The 20,240-nt window shown below is 37.0% G+C and overlaps 3 protein-coding genes across 6 annotated transcripts; all 3 read left to right on the forward strand.

Moving 5' to 3' along the window:
- Positions 1–65: 65 nt before the first annotated feature.
- LOC111780965 (ethylene-insensitive protein 2.1) lies at positions 66–7,378 on the forward strand. 4 transcript variants are annotated; one of them, XM_087120102.1, is made up of 9 exons: positions 67–355; positions 910–1,210; positions 1,328–1,706; positions 2,238–2,324; positions 2,488–2,598; positions 2,680–2,892; positions 3,417–3,605; positions 3,722–6,373; positions 6,573–7,378. In XM_087120102.1, the coding sequence occupies exons 3-9, from the start codon at positions 1,458–1,460 to the stop codon at positions 6,951–6,953; spliced, it is 3,882 nt and encodes a 1,293-aa protein (XP_086976228.1). In that variant the 5' UTR covers positions 67–355; positions 910–1,210; positions 1,328–1,457; the 3' UTR covers positions 6,954–7,378. The 4 variants fall into 4 exon arrangements, with proteins under 4 accessions (XP_023517112.2, XP_086976228.1, XP_023517108.2 ...); XM_023661340.2 differs by having other exon boundaries at positions 1,375–1,706; XM_023661341.2 differs by having other exon boundaries at positions 910–948; positions 1,070–1,706.
- Positions 7,379–11,608: 4,230 nt separating this feature from the next.
- LOC111781011 (phenylalanine ammonia-lyase-like) lies at positions 11,609–13,993 on the forward strand. The gene has a single exon (XM_023661405.2). It carries the CDS (start codon positions 11,668–11,670, stop codon positions 13,801–13,803), a length of 2,136 nt encoding a protein of 711 aa, XP_023517173.2. The 5' UTR covers positions 11,609–11,667; the 3' UTR covers positions 13,804–13,993.
- A 3,151-nt stretch (positions 13,994–17,144) lies between these two features.
- On the forward strand, positions 17,145–19,670 carry LOC111781012 (phenylalanine ammonia-lyase). The gene has a single exon (XM_023661406.2). It carries the CDS (start codon positions 17,423–17,425, stop codon positions 19,547–19,549), a length of 2,127 nt encoding a protein of 708 aa, XP_023517174.1. The 5' UTR covers positions 17,145–17,422; the 3' UTR covers positions 19,550–19,670.
- The last annotated feature ends 570 nt before the right edge of the window (positions 19,671–20,240 follow it).

The raw sequence follows: 20,240 nt of genomic DNA on the forward strand, positions 1-20,240 counted from the left end.
AAAAAAGAAAAAAAGATAAGTACTCTTTCACTCTCATCAGCTATAAATGAAAAAGGTGAAATTTTGATGGGAGTTGCGCTCTTTCTCTCTCACACGAACTCTCTCGTCAAGCTAGCTTCAAAGCCCACAGTGCCTTTTATCTCCAAATTTCCTTTTCTCTCTCTCTCTTTAAGCTCACTCACTCTCTCTCTCTCTCTCTCTCTCTCACTATATATATATATATATTTATATATACAAGCATATGCAATTAACTCTGTAGCGTTTCTGAAGCATCTGTGAGATCTACTGCCCAGATTAAGTACATGGATTGAATGAGATTTGCGAGAAACGGAAACCAGAAGAACAGCAGCCCAAGGTGAATAACAAAAGCAACATCAACAACATGATTTTCTAACCCTACTTTTCAATTTTGATTTCCCCTTTTCATATCTCGTTTTCGGCTTTGCATCGGATCCGTGGTTTTTGATTCTGATCTTTCTTGTTCCTGCCTAATTTGTTGTGGAATAGTGGATTTTGGGTTCTGGGTTGGGGTGTATATCAAGTAATTTTTATTTCTTTGCTGTAATTTTGTGATACCCGCGTGGTGTTTGATGAAAGTCCTTGTTGGTTCTTCAGCTTCTTTTCTGCGTTTTGACTGTTTAGGGTTTGAATTGTAATGGGGTTGTGTTAATTGAGCTGCTACGACTGCTTTACTTGCTATGATTGTTGACTTTCCATAAAAGGGAGGCAGGGGGAGGGGTTAGGGGTTAGGCTGGCATATTTATACCTTTAAATCGAGTGTTTTAAAGGTTGCCGAACTTAGTTTGTTGAGAATTACTCTTTCTTGTCTTGATTCCAAAATCTTCTTCTCATTATGGTTCTCTCATAATTTTCTTTTGATGCTAATGGATAGCGTTTTGTTTGATTTAGGTCATAGTGGACATTGGTGGCAGTGGCTGTTATATTGGGGTCTGTTCCATCTGTGAAATCCGAATATTCTTTCTGGAGCAGGGTAGTATATAACAGATTGAAATTTTGCTTTTCTGGGTTGAGCTTGGTTAATTTTTTGGGTTGGTCACTAAATTAACAGGGTGTCAACATCACTCTTGACTGACATTCAAGTGGATTTCATTCTACGAATGCTAAGCAAAATAATCACAGCTACGGTTTGAGGATTTCAATGCTACTGAGACTTCTGGAATTGATGACAAAAGTTGAGACAATCATGGATGTACGTGTTAAATTTGCAAAATATGAGAGAACAGGGATTATTTACAATGAATGAATATTTCTTATTGTAGAAATTGTTGCTTTCCAGTAAAAGAGTAATGAAACGTTGTAATTTTAGGAAACGCGAACAGCTGTGATGTAAATTAATTATTTGGTGCTTATCAGGAAGTCTGTAGTTTCCTGGATTCGTTAGCCAAGCTTTAACACTGCCCTATTGGAGTATTTTGTGGGAAATCCCCATTTATACCATGGAATCTACGACATCGCATACAAATCATCTGTCGGGTGCATTTCATCGGTTTATGCCTTTCATTGCACCTGCACTTCTGGTTTCAATAAGTTATGTTGACCCTGGAAAGTGGGCTGCGACTGTTGAAGGAGGTGCTCGGTTTGGGTTTGATCTGTTTGTGTTAGTGCTTCTTTTCAACCTTGCTGCCATTTTGTGCCAGTATCTCTCGGCTAGCATTGGGGTAGTCACTGGAAGAGGTCTTGCCCAGGTACAAATTATTTGTCCTCGAGGCTTTAGCATTTTTACTTATAAAGTGAAATTATTGTCATTTTCTTCTATTCAAATCCGTGGTCCATGAGATCTGAGGGATGTATCTCTCGTTTCTTTGTGCACATGTTAATGTTTCAGGTGTCTATCAAGCAGCTTTTATCTGAAAATCAGTCAGTCGACAGATGCTGATTTTTTTCCGTGTTATATTAGTTTTGATACCTTTTTTACAGGGTAATTTCATGTGTAATTCACATTTTTATTTTCCTCAGTTTTACATATGTGCATAGAAGCATTTCCAGTTACTGTTATTCGTCTACGTTTTCAGTTTTAGGTTACCCTCAAGAACAGTTCTTCTTTGTGATGTTTGATACGTTAGGTTGTATGCTTCGCTTTAGGCCTCTTCCATTTTGGTCTGTGCCTTGTACAGGTTCATTTATTAATTTTCATATTACTCGACTGCTGGTTGCTAAATTTTGCTAGAGCTTGACCTTTTTTTTCTCCCTATTTTCTTCTGTTGATAATACCAAAGATTTGCAGCGAGGAGTATGATAAGTGTACATGCCTCTTCCTGGGAATTCAAGCAGAGGTTTCTGTGATTCTGTTAGATCTTACCATGGTAATTTTTTTTTCTGCTCACTTATTCCAGCCAAACTTGTTATTCAATTTTGTTAAGAAAAATTTCGAGTGAAGTATGGTCTAATTTGATCATATTTTAACTCTTAAAATTTTGAATTCCAACTTCATTATAAAGCTAAAATGTTATTTAAACAACGTACTAGATCTTGGGCATTTCACATGGACTCAATCTTCTACTTGGGTGGGACCTCTTCACGTGTGTCCTTTTGACGGGTGTTGTGGCTGCTTTATTTCCTCTTTTTGCTAATCTTCTGGTAAGTTCGAAACTTTTAATCATAATTTGTTTTTTTTTTCTTTGATGTAATTCATTATCTTAATGGGTTTGCATTTTCTAGGAAGATGGTAGGGCAAAGTTCATGTATATATGCATGGCTGGGTTTGTATTGCTCTCTTTGGTTCTTGGAGTACTCATCAGCCAACCTGAAATCCCACTTTCCATGAATCTCATGCTGACAAGGTTAAATGGGGAAAGTGCATTTACTCTTATGAGTCTTCTTGGAGCAAGTGTCATGCCTCACAATTTTTATGTGCATTCTTCTATTGTGCAGGTGCTCCTCATTTCTTCTCTCGCTATCTGTCTTTGCTTGAGCATAGAACTGCGAATGTTTTACTTTTCCCAGTCAAAGTCAAAAGAGATTATTTTCGTCTACCAATATCTTAAGATTCGGATGTCATGCTGGGCAGTTCATTTAGACAAAAACTTATGGGATTGGATACTCCATGCTTGAAAATGTTAATATGCACATAGATTTTCCTCCTTGCTAAATTCATATTTTTCATGCAAGAATCACAGGAGTTTCTATGTAAAGTAGCATATGTGACGTTTGTGAACGACTTATTTTTACATCCCTCAGTTCCTAATTTTTCAGCATCTAGATTCCTCTAAAAGTTTGCTGGTGTAACTTCATAATGTCTTGAATTTGATAAATTTGTGCTCGACATCCCCCCGTTCCTAATTTGAAGTATCGAGTTTTATTTTTTTCCTCTGCAAAGGAAAAACTTCTATTTCTTCATAATATAAATTTAGATATCCTTACTTGCTTTATAATGCCATTTCATTATTTTCTTGCAGCAGCAGCAGCAGAGTCCGCCAAATATTTCCAAAGAAGTATTGTGTAATAATCATTTGTTTGCTATCGTCTGCATATTCAGTGGAATTTATGTGGTGAATAATGTTCTCATGAACTCAGCTGCAAATGTATTCTATAGCAGTGGCCTTGCTTTGCACACCTTTCCAGATGCATTGTCTCTAATGGAGCAGGTGTTCTACAGCCACCCTTCCCCCTTTAAAATATAATTTGCTTGTCTTGCTACATTTGCTTAGTAATACTGTGGTGCATATTGATCTTATTCCCCCATTTCTCCCAAATTATGCAGGTATTTAGGAGCCCAATGGTTTATGTTCTCTTCTTGCTTGTTCTGTTTCTATCAAATCAAATTACAGCTCTCACATGGAGCCTTGGTGGTCAACTGGTCTTGACTAATTTTTTGAAATTAGATATTCCTGGTTGGCTCCATTGTGCTACGATTAGGCTTATTGCGATTATTCCAGCACTCTATTGTGTCTGGAGTTCAGGAGCTGAAGGGATGTATCAACTTCTTATATTTTCTCAGGTTATGGTAGCTCTATTGCTTCCATCTTCTGTGATTCCCCTCTTTCGTGTTGCTTCGTCAAGACCAATCATGGGTGCCTTCAAAATATCGCAGCTTGTTGAATTCATAGCAATTGTCATCTTTGTTGGAATATTAGGACTGAAAATTGTATTTGTTGTAGAGATGTTTTTCGGTAACAGTGATTGGGTGGTTAATTTGAGGTGGAACATGGGGAGTGGTTTGTCAATCCCGTACGTGGTTCTCCTTATTACTGCTTGTTCAGCGTTCTGTCTGATGCTATGGTTGGCAGCTACCCCATTAAAATCGGCCACTGCTATTGCCCAATTAGATGCACAAGTATTGAACTGGGATGTGCCGGAGGTTAAACCTGATTCAGCTGTTGAGAGAGAAGGCATTGATTTGGGGAAAGGCTCATACAGTGCAGAGCCTATAGCAAGTCATTCAGACTTGTCTGTTCCAGAGTTTGATTTTGATTTGCCTGAAAATATTATGGAGCCTGTTCAGGTGCTTGATTCAATTAATCAAGGTGAGACTCAATCTAGTAGTGTAGTTCCAAGCTCCCCTAAATACGTTTCAGAGAATCTCATATCCACTGAGTTAGTCTCATCCTCAACTGTTGTTACTCATGATGTTCCTGACTCGACACTGGCTGACAAAAAGGTCTTAAAAATTGATTCAGTGGAGCCAGTTGAAAAGACTGTTGGATTCGATGGCGACTTGCGTTCTGAAAAGGATAGTTACGAGGTTGATAACTGGGAGGCTGAAGAGCCACTGAAAGAGATTTCTGGGTGTTTACCGTCTTCAACATCTGAGGGCCCTGGATCTTTCAGAAGTCTTAGTGGGAAAAGTGAAGAAGGTGGGAACGGTACTGGTAGTCTTTCAAGGTTAGCTGGACTTGGACGTGCTGCAAGGCGCCAACTAACTGCAATTCTTGATGAATTTTGGGGGCAGTTGTATGATTTCCATGGAGTGGCCACTCAAGATGCTAAGGATAAGAAACTAGATTTATTGCTCGGAATTGATTCGAAACTTGTAACTTCCTCTCTGAAATCAGACGCGGTTGGAAAAGATTCTCCTTACTCATCACCTCTTGGAAGCAAAGCATCTAATCCAATTTCTTCAGGTTTATACGACTCCCCGAAGAGTTTGAGGGTACAAAGTGGCTTAGATTCACCCTATGGGGTACAAAAGGGACATCAACCAATGTGGTCTAACCACGTGCAGCTTTTTGATCAATATGTCAATAATTCTAGCCATAATGGTCTTGACTCCGGAGTGAAGCGCTATTCTAGTTTGCGCAGTTTGCCTTCTTCTGAGAGTTGGGATCATCAGCCTGCCACGGTCCATGGTTCTCAGTTAACTTATCTTAGTAGAATGGCCAAGGACAAAAGTTCTGGTCACTTGAATGGTCAATTGGATCCATCAGCCTCTAAATATCATACCTTGGGTGGTGCTGGTGGTGCAAGCTTGCGGGACTCGGTTGCTTTTGCAATGGGGCAAAAGTTGCAAAATGGCTTGGGTGCTTGTCAGGCCCCTGCCCCTGGATTCCCTAACTTTGCTGTATCCAGGAATCCTGCTTCTGAGTCTGACCGGCAATATTACGATCTTTCCCCTTCTGGAACCGGTGAGAATTTATCGAGTGTATCTAATACCAAGAAATACCACAGTTTGCCTGATATTCATCGCGATCAGCATGTATCAGAAAAGAGTTCTCAATGGGATAACGTGACTGGTTATGGATCATCTATCAGTCGGATACCAGTTCGTGGGTTGTCGTACTCAAATTCTGGATCAAGATCAGTGGCTCCTTTAGCATTTAATGAACTTTCTTCGTCAAGTGTCTACGGTGGCGCTTTGTCTTCACAAATGAATCCTCCTTTGGATTCTGGATCCTTCTGGTATAGACAGCCTTCTGAGCAATTTGGCTTGGATAAAAATAGCAATTCTGAGAGTAAAGGAATTGGAAGGCTGCATACAATTAGTCAAGAAGCTTCTTTTGTTGTGAATTCAGAGGCTAGGCTTCTCCAATCCTTCAGATACTGCATTGTCAAACTTCTGAAATTGGAAGGATCAGACTGGTTGTTCGGGCAAAGTGATGGTGCCGACGAGGAACTAATTGATTGCGTAGCTGCCAGGGAGAGATTTCTTTATGAAGCTGAGACACGTGTGGTCCGTATGAAAGAACCTCCTCCATTTTCTCCTGATAGGAGATCAGGATCTGGAATGAAGAACGACTCGAACTTTGCAAATGTTTCTGTATCCTCAGTACCTCATTGTGGGGAAGGCTGTATTTGGAGATCAGATTTGATTGTAAGTTTTGGTGTATGGTGCATTCACCGAATTCTGGATCTCTCGCTTATGGAAAGTCGGCCAGAACTATGGGGAAAATATACTTACGTACTAAATCGTCTTCAGGTAAACGTCGACTATTTTTCTCCGTATCAATCACATAAGCACTTTTTCTATGTTGTCCAAAAGCAATATGCAAATACATCTCGTATCTATGCTAGTAGGAATCGTCATCAAAACTTCGGTTTAAACCGTCATGGCAGATCGCAAAATGGTGCATTTTTGTCAAAAATTGTGTCCGACTCTAATGAATACATCCTTTCAGGGTATAATTGATCCAGCATTTTCAAAGCCTCGCATACCAATGCCGCCATGCTTCTGCCTTCAAATTCCCCAAGCATTCCAGCAGAAGAGGTCAAGCCCACAAATTGCAAACGGAATGTTGCCTCCTGCTGCAAAACCTGGCAAGGGAAAATCCACCACTGCTGCAATGCTTCTGGATATGGTTAAGGATGTGGAAATGGCAATCTCTTCCCGAAAGGGCCGAACCGGTACAGCTGCAGGCGATGTAGCCTTCCCAAAGGGGAAGGAGAACTTGGCATCGGTCCTCAAACGCTACAAGCGACGGTTATCCAATAAGCCTGTTGCCAGTCTCGAAGTATCACGCAAGCTTCCAGCAGCAGCATCTGTTCCTTACAGCTCATAGCATTTACACCCAAACATGGTGATGAGAAGAACTAGCAGCTGTTTAATTTTGGAAAGCAGCTCATGGTCTGGAAAGAGATGCCCCCCCATCTTGGTCTTTCACTCTTTCACTCTCAAAACATGTATCAATCATCAAAAGCCCTTTGCTACGAATTTTCATCCCACATGTTAGAATATGAATAGGATGTGACTCATTGGACTTGGTGCAAACTTGCATGGAGATTGATTGGTACGATGGTTGCACCGGTTACTCGTGTCAACGTAATCGCTGGAGAGACCACGAGGTGACCTGAAAAAGTTGAAAAATGTTCGTATATAGCAGACAGAGCTCTAATGTGCTGTGTATATATATTGTCTGTGCAAAACTTTCTGAACATTTCAAAACCTTTTTCCACAAAGGTATTCTAGTCTGGCTGTTTGTTACAAGATGATGGATGGGGCTACTTTCTTTTGTTGCCGCTTTGGGTTATCAATTCAGATAATCTGAATTGGTTTATATCAAGGCAGTTTAGTCAGTTTCTGAGGTTATCCGGGAACAAAGCCGTTCTTTATAAGGGTGTGGAAACCTCTCTTGGGTAGACGTCTTTTAAAAACTTTGAGAGAAAGTTTGAAATGAAAAGCCCAAATAGGATAGTATCTGTTAGGGGTAGATTTGGGCTGTTATAAATGGTATAAAAGCTAGACACCGGCCAGTGGGCTAACGAGGACTTTTGAGCCTTGAAGGATGTTGAGCATCGAAGGGGGTGGACATTGGGCGACGTGCCTGCCAGTGAGGTTGTTGGGTCCTGAAGAGGGTGGATTGTGAGATCCCACACGTCGGTTGGAGTCTGTTGGAGAGGAAAATGAAACATTTTTTATAAGTGTGGAAACATCTTCTTAATAAACACGTTTTAAAAATCTTGATCCAAAAGGGTAAGAAACAATTACAATTGAAAACCGGGGCCTCATAGAAGGAGACATTGGTTTCAATAATGTAATTGTAACCTTGGGGCCTCGTATTACTCAAAGCACATGGAAGGTTTCTAATAGTTCGATTTGCTCTAGAGGCATGACTTGAGTTTAATGTGAGGTTCAAATGATTTTTGGAATAAAAATGTCGGTTTTGGTCTTCACTTAAGTATTTGTCTATTTTCATTAGTAGGTTCGGTTCTCCTTTGATAGAAACTTAGAGATTTGAACCCCATCGCTTATGAGTCCGCTAGCTCATTCTTCAATGGACATGCAAACATCTCGCTTCCACCAATCAGCTCATGGAAATAAATCCGATTTAATATTAAGTTAAACAATATTTTCCAAAGGTTAAATTGCTAATAATTATTTTAAAAAGTAATATATCCATGCGTTTAAAAATATAACCATGGTACGAAACAATTATACAATATCTGATAAAAAAAAACTTATTTACCGTTATTTAGAATAAATTTGTTTTTTTTTTCTCTTCGGAATTTTAGTCACTATACATGCTCTTAATTTTCTCGATGAGGTTAATGAACAGATTCATGTCCTTATCATTCTTGACCTCTTCGTAGCTTTAAAAGCGAAGTCGTAACTTATACATTCAAAATATATTCTAGCCATTACAATTATGGATAAGGATAAATAACCACGGCAAGACTCCACTCCCTCGAGGACTGAATGCTAATCTATTGATCCGAAAGAAATTGAAATTGAGTTGGTTTACACATCTGTTTAGCTCACGTATGTTTATAAGAGAAGAAATAGTTCGAAAGTTGAAATGAATTAAATAAGGTTTAAATTCGTTTATAGGATTAATAAATATTTAATTTATAAATTCAATTAAATAAGATTTAAACTCCTTTGTTATATTAACTTTTTTTCATTATAAAGAAAAAAGAATTAAATGAGTATTTATTTATTTATTTTCCATTTTTTGCCCAAATAAACACGAAAAACCAAGGGAGAATATAAAATTTTATAATTGAATAATATTTTCCTTTTATGTTCTTAAATTGACAATATTAGAAAATTTCCCATCTCAACCTCATAAATAAATAAATTCATTTCAATTTTTATTATTATTAAACTATTTAAGGTTTTCCATTATTGCAATTCTAATTTTAAAAAACCATACATTAATTAATTTGAAATTTTATTTTTCAATTATATATAAATGCCCTCAAAATCAAATATTTTAATATATTTGTTGTAAGAAACCTTTCGGAAAAAAAACCCACAAATATATGTTTCTCAGGTCGTAATTAATTAAAAACATATATTATCGACTAAAAAATTTAAAGGTGTTCGTACTTTGTAGGTTGAATTTAGACATTTTTTAGACTCTACCTAATTGTTGGAGTTCGTAAAATTTTATACTTATTAAATATTTGCTGGTCAAGTGTTGATACACTTGAAGATCCAAGTGACATTGATGTTGAGCAAGGAGTGACTCAACCAAGTGAACTAGGTGAAAAGTAAACGACGCTTCAACAACGTAGATGATAAAAAAAGAATCCATAAGCCAAATACTAAATATGCCAAAGCAGCAACTATGATAGAAGACAGATGGCCAAGTGGATGACTTGTTTACAACATGACTTAATAAAAGCATGCTTCGAAAAGCCATAAATACATATACATTAGCTAATTAAGGGAAGATCATGTATTTATACGTACGAGACATTTTGGAGAAACCAAAAGCAAAACCATCATAGTTTATGCTCAAAATGGATAATATCATACTATTGTAGAGAGTCGTTGTTCCTAACATGGTATCAGAGTAGCCATGTCAATTCTCTCAAGTCTCGAATAAAGGGTGGCTCCAAAGAAAGAAGAGCTCATAGTTTATACGTAAGAAACACCATCTCGATTGTTCCTAACACATATGTCATGACCGACGGTATGTTTTGCTTGTTTTATTTTGATACAATCACGTAAGTTCGAAGATTAGTAAGATTCAAATTTGAAAGGGTTTTATTATTTACCAATCATTCGATTATTTCTTTCTATACGTGATCCAATCAAATAAACAACATTTATTACATCAACCTAAGGTAAGAATTATCAAACTTTGGTTTGATCTCTAAAATTTAAGAACAATAATTTTCTATAGCCTCATCATCGAATTAGGATTGTCGACTGTCGTGGATAGACACTTAATCAACCTTAGTACAAAATTTTTCAATTGACAACACTAACCTAACATAACTCTAAATGAGTCTTAAAAAATTATCAACAAACAGTCAATTAAACTCATGCAATTTTAGTCAAGGTGCGTGTAAATTGGTCATTTTTATTGTTCAACTCTTTGACAACAAGAAAAAACCATTGTTCAACTCCTTGACAACATGAAAAAACCAAAAAAAAGCTCAGGCGAGGCCTTTGGTGTCCCCTCCAGTCAAGAATTGGGGCCTCACAATCACTAGCCGAACTTGGTGGTTAAACTCTACTGCAGTGACGATACTTAGGGGAGGTCCTGCGGAAAAATAGCTCGACTATCGATTATGCAATTTTAGGCGAGATGTACGTAACCGGTCTATCATTATATCTATATATCTATATATATATTTATATACCAATCCTCCAAGGAAAAAAGAGCTCCACCAACTCTCTATCAATAATTGAAAATTGTAAATTGTAAAAGGCTTCAATTATTCTCACCAACTCCTTTTTTTTTTTCTCTATTTAAAATCCTTTTTGGAGGCTGAATTGGAAAATGACGAGTTTTTTTAAGGTCAAATTCACATAAAATTAAAAGAATTGATAATATTATAAAATGTTTGCTAATTAAATAAATACCCACCCGTTTGAATTTCTCACCCATAATCTTAAAATAAAATAAAATAAAATAAAATAATTCAATAAAAAATTCAACAACCCCCTCTCATCTACTTTTATTCAAAAATCAACAAAAAAAAAAAAAAGAAAAAAAAATTATAATTATTTTTTAAAAATGAGTACTTTAATATTCACGTGCGATTATTATTATTATTATTTAATTTAAAAAAAACACATAAATAAAAAATGTATTAAATAAGATTGGCTCCAAATTTAGAAGAAAAAAAAAAAAAAACAGCGAAAATGATAAATTGCAAATATAGAAAAACCAGCCAAATAATAGCAAAAAAATAATCCACTCTACAAGAAATTAAATCCAACTTAAATGAAAAAATTAAAAACGTTTCCATCTTTAATAAAAATATGGCACTACGGAAATAAATCTACAAAAATAAATATCAATCACTACAATTTCTGATCTTTCACGGATATAAATCGGCTCATTTCACTCAACCACTTATACAGGTGTGAGAATGCTTCTTGCTCTAGTTTTCAGGTTCGTTCGTACAAACAAATAACAATAATCACGAAAATGAGAACGGAAATTTGAGTTATTTTTAGCTTTTAATAAAAAAAAAAAAAATGGCCATATTTGCAAATTTTTTTAAAAAGTTACTCTATTTGTAAATTGTCAAAAGAAGAGAGAATTGATGATAATTTTAAAAAAAGTCAGCAATTTTGACCTTTGAAAATCAGGGAAGGCAGGCAGCGTTGATCCTCATACTCTTTCCAACTACCACTTCTTCTGTTGTTCTGCTTCCACCATGCTTCCTTACTTCCCTCACCCACCACCCACCATTTTTGCCTTTCTATTTAACCCTCCTTCCTATCCTCTCTTTACACAAATTCATTTTAACTCAATTCATTTCTTCTATTCTTTCCTTCATTTTTCCATTTTCTTTTCTTCTTTTCATCTCACAATGCCAGCCATCCACCAAACCAATCACACTCTCTGCCCCATTACTACTCTTCCCGACCCACTCAACTGGGGTGCGGCTGCCGAGTCTCTCAAGGGAAGCCATCTCGATGAGGTCAAGCGCATGGTGGAGGAGTACCGGAGGCCCCTTGTCAAGCTCGGTGGTGAAACTCTCACCATTTCCCAAGTGGCTGCCATTGCCACTCGTGATAATGATGTGATGGTCGAATTGGCCGAGTCTGCTAGAGCTGGCGTTAAAGCAAGCAGTGATTGGGTTATGGAGAGCATGAACAAAGGCACTGATAGTTACGGTGTTACTACTGGCTTTGGTGCTACCTCTCATAGAAGGACCAATCAAGGTGGAGCTCTTCAGAAGGAGCTGATTCGATTCTTGAATGCTGGGATCTTTGGAAGTGGAGCTGAGTCCACCCATACTCTGCCCCACTCTGCTACCAGGGCGGCTATGTTGGTGAGAATCAACACTCTTCTTCAAGGCTATTCGGGTATTAGATTTGAGATTTTGGAAGCCATAACCAAACTCTTGAACCATAACATCACTCCCTGCTTGCCTCTTCGTGGAACCATTACTGCTTCTGGTGATCTTGTTCCACTTTCTTATATTGCTGGATTGCTCACTGGCCGACCAAACTCTAAGGCTGTTGGACCAAATGGAGAAAGCCTTGATGCAATGGAGGCCTTTCAACAAGCTGGCATTCCTTCGGGGTTCTTTGAGTTGCAGCCTAAAGAAGGCCTTGCTCTTGTCAATGGAACTGCTGTTGGCTCGGGTCTAGCTTCGATTGTTCTGTTTGAGGCCAATATTTTGGCTGTTTTATCAGAGATTTTGTCGGCAATTTTTGCAGAGGTTATGCAAGGAAAGCCTGAATTCACCGATCATTTGACTCACAAGTTGAAGCATCATCCTGGTCAGATCGAGGCTGCTGCCATTATGGAACACATCTTGGATGGAAGTTCTTACATGAAAGCTGCAAAGAAATTGCATGAAACCGATCCTCTCCAGAAGCCAAAGCAAGATCGTTATGCTCTTAGAACTTCTCCTCAATGGCTTGGTCCATTGATTGAAGTAATTCGATTCTCAACAAAATCTATCGAAAGAGAGATTAACTCAGTCAACGACAACCCTTTGGTTGATGTTTCAAGGAACAAGGCGATCCATGGAGGCAACTTCCAAGGAACCCCCATTGGAGTCTCAATGGACAACACTCGTTTGGCCGTTGCTTCAATTGGAAAGCTCATGTTTGCTCAATTCTCAGAGCTTGTCAATGATTTCTACAACAATGGATTGCCTTCAAATCTCTCTGCAAGCAGAAACCCAAGTTTAGATTATGGATTTAAAGGTGCTGAGATTGCCATGGCTTCTTATTGCTCTGAGCTTCAATATCTTGCAAATCCAGTGACTAGCCATGTACAGAGCGCCGAGCAACACAACCAAGATGTTAACTCTCTTGGTTTAATCTCTTCAAGGAAAACAGCCGAAGCCCTTGATATTTTAAAACTCATGTCATCAACCTTTTTGGTTGCCCTCTGCCAAGCAATCGACTTGAGGCATTTGGAAGAAAACTTGAAGAACGTAGTAAAGAGCACCGTGAGTGTAGTGGCCAAGAAAGTTCTCACCACAGGTGCCAACGGTGCACTTCTTCACCCATCAAGATTCTGCGAGAAAGATCTACTGCAAGTAGTGGACAGAGAATACACCTTTGCATACGTAGATGATGCCTGCAGTATGAGTTACCCATTGATGCAAAAGTTGAGAGAAGTTCTTGTGGATCATGCTCTGGGAAATGGTGAAGAGGAAAAGAACGCAAGCACTTCAATCTTCCAAAAGATTGGAGCTTTTGAGGAGGAATTGAAAGCCATGTTGCCCAAGGAAGTAGAGAATGCAAGATTGTGGTATGAAAATGGAACATCAAGCATTGAAAACCAAATTAAGGAGTGCAGATCTTACCCATTGTACAAATTTGTAAGGGAAGAGTTGGGAACTGGGCTGGTAACTGGGGAGAAGGTGATATCTCCTGGAGAAGAATGTGAGAAGGTATTCAGGGCTCTTTGTGAAGGGAAGATGATCGACTCAATTCTGGAATGCTTGAAGGAATGGAATGGTGCTCCTATCCCCATTTGCTAGTCATGTTCTTGCTCAACCAGAGGATCCAAAATTCAATTGACAGTCCATTTAAAAAATAAAAAAGGACTCATTTTTATTTATTTTGTTTCGTTTTGTTTTCTTTTTCTTCCATTTGCCCTTACAAGTATATGTTCATGTGTAATATTTGGGAAAATTTACCCTAATTAATATTCAACATAAATTTCTTATATTTTTTTGGGTTTTTATTTTTGGTTTAAAATGTTTATAAGTCCACTCAGACAAGTCTAACTTAAAAGAGAAATCACGAAAGATGTTGAACACAACTCTTTGTGGGAAACACTAGCACACTTTATTAAAAACAATCGAGAAAGATTTACAAAACACTCGTTAGAAACTACTACTTTGTATTGCTGGTATTTCTTGAGATGATGAACTAGGTAGGGTGGAGGAGTATTTATGGCGATCTATCCCAAACATTTTTTACTGAATCATTTTCTTAAATTTATTCCTAAAAACCCCTAAATCATTTTCCTAAATTTATTCATAAAATCCTTAAATCATTCTCTTAACGTCAATATAATCACTCATACAATAGTTGGGCTTAACCCGGTTGGGCTAGTAATGATTGGGCTTAACCCTATTGGGCTAGTAATGATATTTAACAGAAGAAACCTAATACGGGACAAATTTGGGTTTAACACAGAATTATCGGACCGAAAGGAGAAAAGTAAAATTTAGATTGAAGATCTATATGAGACCGGATCGACATCTCAAGGAAGCACACACCATGCATGCCTTTGACTTGTGACATCCTAGTTCAATCTGATTCGAACACCTTTAATCTAATTTATCACGAAAATGTAAGGAACTCTAAAATGGTTCTCATCCAAGTTTTCTCTAAAACTTCATGACAAGCACCACATTGATGTGCAACGTTTTCAGTTGAAGGATACAAACTCTACTTTAAAATTCACCAAAGCTAAAGTTAGAAACATGGAAGCTCATCGTTTGAAGCTATGAAGTTAGATACAAAACTATGTTTAACGACCTTAAATTTTTACATACTCAGAGTCGCTACTAACGTCTCATGCTCAACTCTTATGCGGAAATATAACTCTTAAAAGAAAATATCATCTATAGTATAAATGTCGAAAACATTTTAAACATCCTATTTTTTTGAAAAACACTGTCATGGTCTTATGTGTTTAAATATGAAATATTGAAATTTAGAGAAAATAAAAATAAATACAAAATAATTTAAAACAATAAAATGCAAACAACGTGTTCTAACGAAGATTAGAAATTTAAATATGAGCCTACCCTATACACGTGTTACAATCTTGTTGAAAATTATTGGGAGTGAGTTGCACATTGGTTGGTTTAGTGGAAGATCATGAGTTTATAAGTGAGAAATACTATCTCCATTGGTATGAGACTTTTTGGGAAGCCTAAAACAAAGCCACGAGAGCTTATGTTCAAAGTGGACAATATCATACCATAGTGGAGAGTTGTGATTCCTAACAAGTCTTTGCTCACAATGTTGCCGTCCTCCATACATGATGCTCTTGGGACCTATCTCTATCTTTGCCTTTACCTAAAAAATACATGCAATTATGCTCTTGGGACCTATCTCTATCTCATCTAGGGGTGGTATTCGGTATTCCCAGCTGGTATGTTAAATTTCATCATTTGGTCCATCTTATAGTAGGCCACTTACCTAATTAGCTTAGGTTGATATGTTAGATTTTATTCGAGTATTAAATTTTCAATTCTCTAAATTTTACAATGATCCATGTATTAGATTTCATTCGAGTATTAAAGACTTTGCATGGATAGAGTCACGAAATTTTACAAAGCTTTCCTTTTTATGTATTCGTTGACTTGTCAACAAAAAGGTTGATGGCCAAATAACCTTCAAAACCTCTCCCCCACCTTCCATTCACTTTCCTTTCTAACTCCCTTTTGGTCCTAACAATCCCATTTCCAATATATTTCCTCACATATTTACACAAATTTCTTAAAAATACTCGTGTTTATACATGATTGAAAGTAAGGGTGTACATTGTCCGAGTTCGGTTGGGTTGAGGAATTTTTTTTTGACCCAACCCAAAATTCGTGTTGATTAGATTAGAAACTAAACCCAACCCAATCCAATCCTTTCTCCTCGCATAAGGTTGTGGGATTGTTAACTTATTAAAAAAAAATTAAAATTTTTATTTATTTATGCGCAAAAGAATTATAGATAAAATATATTAAAAGTTCACAAATAAACACAAATCAATTTAAAAAGTAAAAACAAATTCATCCATAAGAACATAAGAACAAAATGCAGACACTTTTATAGAACTAGTAACAACTAAATACTGACATTTATTGAGAATTGATTATTCTACAAGGAAAAATATAAGGATAGATTATGAAAAAAAAAACAATAAAAATGATTAATTTAAAAAAACTATACATGTCAAAAATGAAAAATAAATATTTTCTTATATCGAAATAGATTTACTTCAATTATAAAATAAAAAAATAAAAAAAACTATATGCTTTTATTTCAAAATAACCTAAATGTAGGTATAAATCATATTCAATAACCTATCCTAAAATATATGGTATAAATCATATTCAATAACTTATGATAAACTATATTCTTGAAATGATTGGATACTTGTTTGGTAGTTTATTTATGTTATAAACAATTTGTTTAAAAATAGTATAAAATATTAAGACATTTTTTTTATAATTAAGAGAGAAATTTAAAAAATACAAAAGAAATTAAATAAAAATTAAAATAAAAAAACTAAAAATAATAAAGTAATAAAAAAAAAATAATAAAAACATGAATTTGACCTGAATAAGGCCCAGTTACCACTATGCCAGACTCGTTAATATCCTGACTTCTTAGTGTATGAGTTTTATAACTTTTGTTTGGTTCGGGTTAATTCGAGATTTTTGTCCTATGAACTTGAAATCGAACCGAGTCAATTCGGGTTCAGTAGAAATAACTCAACCCAACTCGAACTACTAATCCAATCCAATCTAACCTCTGTCATTCGGATTGGATTGGTCCGGGATGTCGGGTTGGATGTATACCCCTAATTAGAGGGTTCATCTTTTTCTTAATTCAACAAAAAAATTTAATCGCATTGTGAATTCGTTTACTTAAATGATCAAGGTTAGGTATGACTAACCAAGCTTAGAGTTTGGTGAAAAGTAACAAATATAAAGTTTGGTGAAAAGTAACCATTACAAAGTTTGGTGATAATAATATTTATATTTTTTTTATTCCACTTTACTTTTCCTTATTTTCTCAAAAAAAAAAGAAAAAAAGAAAAAAAGAAAAAAAGAAAAAAAAAACGACAAATGAAAGTCTACAATCGCCCAAATTTGACCGAGGAAATTTAAATAACAAATACACTTGTAGTTTCTCTGCACCAACCATTGTAGTTTCTCGCCCACCACACCGCACCAGCGACCAAATTGAACACACCTATTCTATGTCATTGCCTCTCTTCCTTCTATCTTCACCAACCCCACCTATTCTATTTAACCCTCTTCCTTTTCTTCTTCTCCTTCAACCCTCTCCCACCAACTCTCACATCTCTCGCATTCCCCATTTCATTTCTTTTCCAATTTCTTTTTCTTTTTCTTTTTCACAATGGCAGCTATTCACAAGATTCAACATAGCTTGTGCCATACCCGTAATGATCCACTCAACTGGGGTGTGGCTGCCGAGTCTCTCAAGGGAAGCCATCTCGATGAGGTCAAGCGCATGGTGGAGGAGTACCGGAGGCCCCTTGTCAAGCTTGGTGGTGAGACTCTCACCATTTCCCAAGTGGCCGCCATTGCCACTCGTGACAATGATGTGCTGGTCGAGTTGGCTGAGTCTGCTAGAGCTGGCGTTAAAGCTAGCAGTGATTGGGTTATGGAGAGCATGAACAAAGGCACTGATAGTTACGGTGTTACTACTGGCTTTGGTGCTACCTCTCATAGAAGGACCAATCAAGGTGGAGCTCTTCAGAAGGAGCTGATTCGATTCTTGAATGCTGGGATCTTTGGAAGTGGAGCTGAGTCCACCCATACTCTGCCCCACTCTGCTACCAGGGCGGCTATGTTGGTGAGAATCAACACTCTTCTTCAAGGCTATTCGGGTATTAGATTTGAGATTTTGGAAGCCATAACCAAACTCTTGAACCATAACATCACTCCCTGCTTGCCTCTTCGTGGAACCATTACTGCTTCTGGTGATCTTGTTCCACTTTCTTATATTGCTGGATTGCTCACTGGCCGACCAAACTCTAAGGCGGTTGGACCAAATGGAGAAAGCCTTGATGCAAAGGAGGCTTTTCAACAAGCTGACATCCCTTCTGGGTTCTTTGAATTGCAGCCAAAAGAAGGTCTTGCTCTTGTCAATGGCACTGCCGTTGGTTCTGGATTGGCATCGATTGTTCTGTTTGAGGCCAATATCTTGGCTGTTTTGTCTGAGATTTTGTCAGCCATTTTTGCTGAAGTAATGCAAGGAAAGCCTGAATTCACCGATCATTTGACTCACAAATTGAAGCATCATCCTGGTCAGATCGAGGCTGCTGCAATTATGGAACACATCTTGGATGGAAGCTCTTACATGAAAGCTGCAAAGAAATTGCATGAAACCGATCCTCTTCAAAAGCCAAAGCAAGATCGTTATGCTCTTAGAACTTCTCCTCAATGGCTTGGTCCATTGATTGAAGTGATTCGATTCTCAACAAAGTCTATCGAGCGAGAGATTAATTCAGTCAACGACAACCCTTTGATTGATGTTTCAAGGAACAAGGCGATCCATGGAGGCAACTTCCAAGGAACTCCAATTGGTGTCTCCATGGACAACACTCGTTTGGCCGTTGCTTCAATTGGAAAGCTTATGTTTGCTCAATTTTCAGAGCTTGTCAATGATTTCTACAACAATGGATTACCTTCAAACCTCTCTGCAAGCAGAAACCCAAGTTTAGATTATGGATTTAAAGGTGCTGAGATTGCCATGGCTTCTTATTGCTCTGAGCTTCAATATCTTGCAAATCCAGTGACTAGCCATGTACAGAGCGCCGAGCAACACAACCAAGATGTTAACTCTCTTGGTTTAATCTCTTCAAGGAAAACAGCCGAAGCCCTTGATATTTTAAAACTCATGTCATCAACCTTTTTGGTTGCCCTCTGCCAAGCAATCGACTTGAGGCATTTGGAAGAAAACTTGAAGAACACTGTAAAAAACTGTGTTAGCCAAACAGCCAAGAAAGTGTTGACAACATCCTCTAATGGAGCACTTCACCCATCAAGGTTTTGTGAGAAAGATCTTCTAAAAGTTGTGGACAGAGAGCACACCTTCGCTTATATCGATGATCCATGCAGTGCCACTTACCCATTGAGCCAAAAGTTGAGGCAAGTCCTTGTTGAGCACGCACTTGGCAATGGTGATTGTGAAAAGGATGCAGACACTTCAATCTTCCAAAAGATTGGTGCTTTCGAGGAGGAACTAAAGGCAGTGTTACCAAAAGAAGTGGAAAATGCAAGGTTGTCGTATGAGAGTGGAAATTCTAAAATTGAGAATCAGATAAAGGACTGCAGATCTTATCCGTTGTATAGGTTTGTGAGAGAAGAATTAAGAACAAATCTGTTGACAGGAGAAAAAGTAATATCTCCAGGAGAAGAGTGCGAGAAGGTGTTCACAGCTCTGTGTGAAGGGAAGATGATCGACTCTATCTTAGAGTGCTTGAAAGAGTGGAACGGTGCTCCAATTCCCATCTGCTAAGGATTCAACGTTGATGAAGATATTTATTGGATGAATTTTTACTTTACTATTTTTTTTTTCTCCCTCCTATCATATATTTCCTTTTGGCAAAAAGAATGAAGGAATAAAATTCTTTGATGAATTCTTCCTTGTTGGGTTACTATTTTTAAAATGTTTTTTTTACGAAAATGTTTGGATAATCCACCCCTAAAAATTATTTTATCTATAATCAAATAAATTACAAGATATGGGAAGGGTAATAAATGAAAAGAACAATATATGGAAAGACACTATGCTAAGAAAGCAAATATCTAGATATTTGCGTATAATAAAATATCAAATATGATATATGATATGAACCAAAAGAAATTAATTATACAATATACTTCAAGGAATAGGTGAAGAAAAGATTGTCAAAATTATCAAAAGATGTTTCAATTCATGCCACATTGAAGAAGAATGAAGTTTGATTGTTATTAATTTTTGGTGGGTTACAATTTAGAGTAATTTAGAGTTATTGTATTTTAAAACTTTTTATTTACTTTAGGTTACATTTACATAATGACTAATTATGACCATTAAGTATTACGTATGAATATTAACTCTTAGAATGTCTTTGATAGTTTCATTTTTTAGGCTATATAAAGCCATGTATGTTGGATTTGTAAGTAAATTGGACAATTCTGATTACCTTGAGGATAATCTACATGCG

The sequence above is a fragment of the Cucurbita pepo genome, chromosome 19 (genome assembly GCF_057944985.1).
Source record: "Cucurbita pepo subsp. pepo isolate OVF chromosome 19, ASM5794498v1, whole genome shotgun sequence".
Classification (NCBI taxonomy): Eukaryota; Viridiplantae; Streptophyta; class Magnoliopsida; order Cucurbitales; family Cucurbitaceae; genus Cucurbita; species Cucurbita pepo.